This window comes from Aquarana catesbeiana, linkage group LG12 (assembly GCF_042186555.1).
Source record: "Aquarana catesbeiana isolate 2022-GZ linkage group LG12, ASM4218655v1, whole genome shotgun sequence".
NCBI lineage: Eukaryota > Metazoa > Chordata > Amphibia > Anura > Ranidae > Aquarana > Aquarana catesbeiana.
In genome coordinates, this window is record NC_133335.1 from 210,812,328 (window position 1) to 210,821,279 (window position 8,952).

The 8,952-nt window shown below is 43.7% G+C and overlaps 1 protein-coding gene across 1 annotated transcript; it reads left to right on the forward strand.

Annotated features, from left to right (window-relative positions):
- The first annotated feature begins 2,987 nt into the window (after positions 1-2,987).
- On the forward strand, positions 2,988-3,905 carry LOC141114284 (olfactory receptor 5AS1-like). Its single transcript, XM_073607885.1, has one exon. It carries the CDS (start codon positions 2,988-2,990, stop codon positions 3,903-3,905), a length of 918 nt encoding a protein of 305 aa, XP_073463986.1.
- Positions 3,906-8,952: the final 5,047 nt, after the last annotated feature.

Sequence of the window (8,952 nt, forward strand, 5' to 3'; positions counted from 1 at the left end):
CTGAGCACCTGTCCTTGCCATCAGTCCAGCAAACAGAATGGGGTCCCGCCATGCACCTAGCACAGACCTCATGCATGCACTTATTAACTCCTTACTTCCCTTCAGTTCTGGTTGCTGCTGTAGTCTGACCGCTAGGGAGGGAGTCAGTACATCGACCTCCTCGCTACCAGAGGATCCGTTACCCTACCAGGTACAACGCTTCACGACTGGTTGCTTAGTGTCTTGAACTAGTGCTTGGTTAGTCTTAGCAACTACACTCCTCTTGCTTGTCTTGCTGCCTTAACCCTTCTGTAGCAGTATTACCTAATAACCCTTTGTGCTTTACAGACCCTCGTTCTTTAGATACGTCAGAACCAACATGTACCTCTTTAATAACTTTAGGCCAGACTCAGAACGATTGATGCAACTTTACTAAAGAGATTTCAACATTACAACACAACATGAACAGAGTCTAAACCCTAATCCTAACTAGAGCTGTGTGATTGCCCAGACATACCTCTGCAAGGTAGTAGTCCATTGTGGCACTTCCCATGCTTGGATGTCCTCCTGGAACTTTGGTGCCTCTAACAGACTACAAGACCCAGTAGTCCTTCTTCACAGTGTAGGCCAAGACTGCAAACCGACCCAAGAGCCCTGGACCTCAGCCTTACCCATTTTTATACCACAGGTGGGCTGGCTGGGACCAAAAAGCCCAGGAACTGAGCACACAGCACTTAATCCTCAGCCTCAGCCTGGGCTAGCCTCTAACTAAGGCTTTTCCACCTAGGGTGCCTTCAGGTTTCTTCAGGGGTGCCTTGGAAAAATGCCTAGAAATCGTCCAAAACTGTATACAAGTCAGTGGGTGGGTCAAGCCTGCCTTTTAGTTATGCAAAGCCACAGGTTTTCATTGTGCATCATTACAGCCTTCTAGCCGCCAGTGTCCTAATAACCAATAACATCATCAGTTGATAAGCACTCCATCAGCACTGGGCTGTTGGAGAGTGTTGGAGAGAAACCGAGGAAGAAGAGAAACATTGGAATGTTAGTCAGCACCATGACTGGGTGTATTTGTTTTGGAATAATAAATTACCTCCAATGTTGGGTGTCCTACTTGCGTCAATGCCACTGCCTTATGTAAAACTATTAGTTTTGTTTTTTACATTTTAGAATGGGGTGCCTCGAGGTTGTGCAGAATTTTGCCTTGACTTAAAAAGGTTGAGAAACACTGCTCTAACTTAATAGGGTAGACATATTACAACCTGCTTACAGATATAAGACACACACTAATGTGGCTCTGTATTCATTCATACAGTCAGGGGTGGCCCATCCATTAACCGGTTCAATACCGGGCCTTTTCACCCCCTTCCTTCCCAGACCAATTTTTAGTTTTCAGAGCTGTTGCACTTTAAACGACAATTGCGCAGTCGTGCGACGTTGTACCCAAACAAAATTGATGTCCTTTTTTCCCCACAAATAGAGATTTCTTTTGGTGGTATTTGATCACCTCTGCGGTTTTTATTTTTTGCGCTATAAACAAAAGAAGAGCGACAATTTTTAAAAAAACACAATATTTTTTACTTTTTGCTGTAATAAATATCCCAATGTAAAAAAAAAAGAAAAAAAAATTTTTCCTCAGTTTCGGCCGATACATATTCTTCTACATATTTTTGGTAAAAAAAATCGCAATAAGTGTATATTGATTGGTTTGCGCAAAAGTTATAGCGTCTATAAAATACGGGATAGATTTATGGCATTTTTAAAAAGTATTTATTTATTTATTTATTATACTAATAATAGCGGCGATCGCAATTTTTTTTCGTGACTGCAACATTATGGCGGACACATCGGACACTTTTGACACATTTTTGGAACCATTCACATTTATACAGCGATCAATGCTATAAAACTGCATTGATTACTGTGTAAATGTGACAGGCAGTGAAAGGGTTAACCACTAGGGGGACACAAGGGGTTAAATGTATTTCCTAGGGAATGCTTCTAACTGTAGGGGGCGGGGACGTACAAGGGGAGGAGACCGATCAGTGTTCCGCTGTTCTGGGAACACAGATCGCTCTCCTCTGAGCTGACAGGACGTGGATCTGTGTGTTTACGGGCAATCGCGGGTGCCCGGCGGACATCGCGACCACCGGGCACACGCACGGGTCCCGAGCAACGCGGCGGGCGCCCGCGCGCGCCCCCTAGGTGACCGGGAAACCGAGGCCGTCATATGACGTCCACCCAGGATGGGAGATCCCATCTGTGGACGTCATTTGACTATAGGTGGGTAGGGAAGTGGTTAAGGGCGCATGGGCGCCGCCACCCCTATCCATCGCCGCCTCTCCCTATCCATGCATCCGGCCCCTTTCAGGACGCCAGACGCATGAATTACAATGCAGTGTGGGTGTTTTTTTTAAGCACCTTATTAGACCCAGAGGCTCTAATAGGCTTCAAAATAGGGTGATCTCGGGGCGCAGAGAATGCGCTCAGAGCCCACCCAGGTGTGTTACAACAGAGAATGAATATTCTCCTCCCGGACAATCAGGAAGTGGGTTTTGATATCCGTCACTTGATTGGCTGAAAGGACAGGCGATCATATTGGACGCCTAAGAGGAGGTGAGGAGCCGCACGCTGGAAGCCGCCGATGGAGGCGAGGACACGGAGCCGCTGCATGCTGCCTGCCACCCGCCTAGATGGGGTAAGTGCCAAGTAAGTATGTGCTTTAGCATATAGGTTTAAATATATAGTGCTTCAACACTGCTGTTCTGTATCTGCTGTTCAGTGCATGCTCAAAAAAATTACCAACACAAACAATTAAAGTATATACAATCAATAAGGTGCTATTTTTGTGCCAAAAACAACAAAGAACCAAAAAATCCACAGGTAAGTACTGAGTAATGGTAGTGATGCTCAAAATATTTACCAAAACAGACAATTCCTGTGTATACAATCAATAAAGTGCTATTTTTGTGTTTTTTTAATACTGCAGATTTATTAAATCAATCAACAATATGTGTGGAAAGAATTATACAAAAATCTCAGAATTTGTTCTTCTAGGATTTGGAAACCTTGACAATATAAATGTTGTAATGTTTATAATCTTCCTAATCATCTTTAAAGTCACTATCACAGGAAATCTTCTGATCATTGTATTAGTATCCATCACCCCAGCCCTTCAGACACCCATGTATTATTTCCTAAGTCATCTCTCATTTTCAGACCTGTTGATGTCAACTAACATTCTTCCAAACATGCTTGGCGGTTTTCTTTTTGGGGAGCAAATAATTACTTACTGTGGCTGCATCACACAACTTTATTTTTTCTGTGGTATAACCATTACAGAATGTCTCCTCCTCGCAGTCATGTCCTATGATCGGTACTTGGCCATCTGTAACCCTTTGAGATATTACAGTATCATGAACATGATGTTTTGTGTCAATCTTTCGGTTTGGCCATGGCTGTTGGGTTTTACATCAAATCTTATAGGCGTTTTGACTATATCAAATTTAGATTTATGTGCTGATAATGTCATTGACCATTTCTACTGTGACCTCTCCCCTCTTCAGAAGCTCTCTTGTTCAGACACCTCTTTGCTTGAACTTGAATCTATCCTCTATTCCATACCAACATTTATTTCTCCATGTGGTTTTATTATTGTGACGTACATATGCATCTTTCATACTATTTTCAGCATACTGTCCAAAACAGGCAAACAGAAAGCTTTTTCAACCTGCAGTTCTCACCTTCTTGTGGTGGGGACATTTTATGGGGCACTGATAGTTAAATACATGATACCCTCTAAAGGACACTCTTTGATTATCAATAAGATTGCATCTTTACTTCACACTGTGTTTACTCCTTTATTTAACCCTATTATATATAGTCTGAAGAACCAAGATATTAGGAAAGCACTTCAAAAACTTTCTTAGAAATTATCAGTTTTAATGAATAATGGGTCTGTTCTGATAAACTGATGTACGATCTGCAATGTGTTCTCATGTCTGTACACCTGCTGTGCCAACTATCAAGATTTCCTACCATCACTTCTGGATTTCTGTTTATTTTTATGTAATACCCTACCTAGTTAGATTACAGCTTTAGCTTTTGGTTCTGCTGTGCTCAGTGGAGCAGTAGTCAATTCTCTAGGTCTGGCCAGGCTTCCCTAAGCTTGGTGGTTGGTTGCTCCTGCCTGCCTCTGGAAGAAGCTTCCAGAAATAGAGTGGGAGTATCAATCTTTGGGTTATGAATATTTACCTGACCTCATCCAATCCCTGGGAGAGGGTGTGCACAAGGTGGCTGGGAAGAAAATAAATGTTTGGGAAGCCTGTTCAGTGGAGTCAATCTCCTGTGGCTTCTGCCCCTGGGAGGCAGCCTATGTGCTGAAGAGTTATTATTAGGCCTCAGCATTTGCCTGGCTGGGGACCTGAAAGAACTTGGATTGATAGATATTTACTGGATGACACCACCTGTGGAAGCTGATCTGGAGATGGTCCTTTTCCTTCACTCAGGAATGTCGCATGGAAGCTGGGTGAATGACAGCTGTCCTTGGATATTGTGAGTAGGACTTTGATTTGGAGCTCAAGGTGTGCATGTGCATTGGGGATTAATGCCAGAGGTTTCTTTACGGACTGGGACTGCTCATCTAGTCCCAGATTAGTTGGCTATCCTCTACCTGAAACAAAGCCTACTGTTAAAGAATTTGTGCTTAAGAGCCTGTTTCCCTTTATCGGTTGTGTGTTTTGGAGAATCCTGCAACCTCATTCCTTTCTCCTGTTACTAACTGCAAAAAAAATATACAAAAAAGATCCCCTAGACTGAGCCTGTATTTGTTGGTGTGCTTGGAAATGGTATCTCAGCCTGGCAGCCTCTGAACATTTAAGGGAGACCTGGGTCATTTCCAACGGGCACCTCCAGGGCTGAGTGCTACATTAGACATGTGCAGAACAGAAAATATCTTTTAGTTGTTTTCAAACAAATTCCAAATTTTCAGACGGATTTGAATCGAATTGAAATCTGATTTCTGTGTGAAGAATAGCTGGTTATTAACCACTTCAGCCCCGGAAGATTTGGCTGCTCGATGACCAGAACACTTTTTGTGATACGGCACTGCGTCGCTTTAACTGACAATTGCACGGTCGTGCGATGCTGTACCCAAACAAAATTGAGGTCCTTTTTTTCCCACAAATAGAGCTTTCTTTTGGTGGCATTTGACCATCTCTGCAGTTTTTATTTTTTGCGCTATAAACAAAAAAAGAGCAACAATTTTGAAAAAATCACAATATTTTGTACTTTTTGCTTTAATAAATATCCCAAATTTTTTTTAAAAAAAGCTGATTGTTTTCTCAGTTTAGGCATATATTCTTCTACATATTTTTGGTAATAAAAATCGCAATAAGGGTATATTGATTGGTTTGCGCAAAAGTTATAGTGTCTACAAAATAGGGGATAGATTTATGGCATTTTTATTATTATTATTTTTTTTACTAGTAATGGCGACGATCTGCGATTTTTTTTCGTGACTGCGACATTATGGCAGACACATCGGACACTTTTGACACATTTTTGGGACAATTGACAATTATACAGCGATCAGTGCTATAAAAATGCACTGATTACTGTATAAATGTCACTGGCAGGGAAGGTGTTAACACTAGGGGGTGATCAAGGGGTTAACTGTGTTCCCTGACTGTGTGTTCTAACTGTAGGGGGAGGGGACTGACTATAGGAGATGACAGATCGTGGTTCCTAGCTATTAGGAACTCAAGATCTGCATTTCCTCTGAGAACAGAACAGGGATTTGTGTGTTTACACACACGCGTCCCTGTTCTGCCTCTCGTGCCAGCGATCGCTCGTGGCTGGCGGTCATTGTGACCGCCGGTCACGAGCATCGGCACCCCCGCAGCACACCCCTGAAGAAGGAGAAAAATTGTACTCCAAAACACGTTGGTGCAAAGAGGATGTCCTATGTTTTTTCTAATATGGTGACAATATCCGATATTGCTTAGACAATCCATTGTTTCATCTCTATATGTACAATTTTTAATGACGATGTTCAATCATTAATAAAAATCTTTTTTCTTCTATTAATACTTTGTATACTCCTCTAATATATACTACTATGTTCTTTTAAAGTCCACCTAGGGGAAACCCCTCGCTCCTTCTAAAAATACTGGATGTGGCACTATACTAGCATAATATTATCATTCGCTCTTTTTGCCATTTGCTGTCAGTGGGATTTGCCTCTGACAGCAGAATATAAACAAACCAGTTCTGGCATTGTCACGCCTGAATGGGCTTTTTCACCCCCCTCCTTCTCCCTATTTCACTGACTGAGTCTAGTGTAATATGAGCTCACACACACAGAGCAGTTCATTCTGTAGCTTCCCCTGTGCCCCTATTGGCAGGAAGAAGAAAGCCAATTAAAGGCACAGTTACACCAGCCATTTAGAGACACTGCACTGAGCTGCAGGAAGCAGCTGCAATGGATTCTGGGACATGCAGTTCCCTCACAAAACGGCCCCATAGACTGGTATACAGAGAGGAACTACAAAGCCCTTGATGCTCTGCACAAAAAGGAGCTGAGGACTCCATTTTGTGTCCTAAGGGATTTTTCTGTTTCAATGGTTTTTATTAATCTCTTACGTAGATTGTTAAAGAACCGTCAGTAGAACAGCAAACAGTCCTTGCTTGCTCCATGTGTATCTTATAACAAAGAAAAAACTGTTGAACAAGAAAGCAAACATCCAAGCATGGAAACAGTATACAAATTCAATGATTGAATGCTAGGCTTAATACAGATAAATATAAACCTGACTCGCAGGTTAGGTCCTTTATTGCGGCCCCCCCAACATATATTAACTAAGATGGGAGGCAGGACAGTTTCTAGGCCCTGAGGGATTTTTCAGTCACAATGAGTCAGTGAGAGAGATCAGACCTGAGGGAGAGATGCTGTCTCTCAGATGAACTCCCCGCGCGATTCAGGCCTCCACCGCCAGTCGGGACATCCAGCCTGAGCGAGGGCAATTCCAGGTGCCTATCGAGGCACACCTGCACCAACAGTGAAGCGTTCCATTGGGAGGTGACCAGTCGGATTGCCAAAAGAGCCTTCCTGTTCCAGGATGTTCGTTTGGGCCTTGACCACAGGATTTGGTGAGAGGGCACATGTGTTGTCACATGAAAAGATATTATAAAAGATTTACAAAAATGTGAGGGGTGTACTCACTTTTGTGAGATACTGTACATCTACGTATGGCCTTGTTTACATTTTGATGTGTGGAGTCCATCAATGGTACTTTGAGTCCATCTGGTGGTACTTTTGGGTGTTCCCTGGATGGGTAGGGCAAGACTTCAAAAAGTGACATGCCTGGCCACAATAAAGGCACAATCTCTTTAATGTAGGCAGGCAGGTCACTTTTTGAAGTCTTGTCCTAGCCGTCCAGGGAACGCCCGAACCTTGAGGTACTGTCACGGACAGACCTTAGGTGGCGTTGTTTCGTCCCCAGTTATCCAGAGGGATAAGCCCCTGGTTTTGGTTACCCTTTCTTGGGCTGAGTCGTCCCTCGAAAAACAGGCTCTAATCGACCCTGGGGCTGCAGGCCTGTTCATTGATGCTGCCTCTGTATCAAAGCACTCGATTCCGCTGCAGCTGCGTGACACTCCACTTGCCATTGAGGCTCTTGACGGGAGACCTCTACAGCCTGCCCATGTGACTCATGAGACTTTTTTGTTGTCCATGGCCGTAGGGGCTCTTCACCATGAGATAATCCAATTCCAAGTTATTTCTTCACCTAAGTTGGTTATCTTTGGTTACAGAGGCACAACCCCTCTTTTTGATTGGCTCCGTGCTAAGGTTCTATCCTGGTCGCCACAATGCAGTAAGACATGCTTCCAGAAGGTAGCCAAGTTCCTGTGCACCTCTTCACCCTCTTCCCTGCCGGAGGAGTACCGATTTTAGCGATGTCTTTGACAAGGGTCAAGCCAATAGTTTGCCTCCACACTGGTCGTATGATTGCGCAATTGACACTCAACCTGGTGCCATACCCCCTCATGGCCGGGTTTACCCTTTGTCGATTTTGGAGTATAGGGCCATGAAGGAGTATGTTGCAGACGTACTTTCTCAAGGGAGGATTGGTTTTCACAAAGCTTGATTTGAGAGGAGCATACAATCTCGTGAGGATTAAGGAGGGCGACAAGTGGAAAACTGCGTTTAATACCAGAACAGGCCATTATGAGTACCTCGTAAAGTCTTTTGGCCTTTTTAACGCCCCGGCAGTTTTCCAGGAATATATTAACGCTGTCCTCCGAGATTTGTTGCAGTTATGTGTGGTGGTTTATCTCAACGATATCCTTATACTTTCCAGGTCCTTGGAGAGCCACCACACAGATGTCTGTCATGTGCTAGGAGAACAATCTCTATTGTAAATTGGAGAAGTGCGAATTCCATCATGAACAGGTTAAATTCCTGGGTTATGTAATTTCAACTGCTGGTTTTTTGATGGACCCAGAGAAACTTTCAGCAGTCCTACAGTGGCCCCGACCCATGGGTTTACGTCCTCTGCAGCGGTTTTTTGGCTTTGCCAACTATTATCGGAAGTTTATTCGTAACTTCTCGTCTCTGGTCAAGCCAGACTGATATGACTGATATGACCAGGAAGGACGGTAACCCACAGAGTTGGTGTCCGGAGTCCATTAAGGCCTTTGAGAGTCTCAAGGCTGCCTTTGTTTTTGCTCCTGTGTTGGCACATCCTGATCCTACGTTACCTTTTATCCTTGAGGTTGATGCTTCTGAGACTGGAGTTGGTGCCCTTCTGTCTCAACGTCCTAACTCTGAGAGCACTATGCATCCGTGTGGCTACTTTTCCAAGAAATTGTCACCTGCGGAGTGCAATTACGAGATTGGTGACAGAGAGCTGTTAGCGATCATTTTGGCCCTGAAAGAATGGAGACATCTTCTCGAAGGTACCACTGTACAGGTTC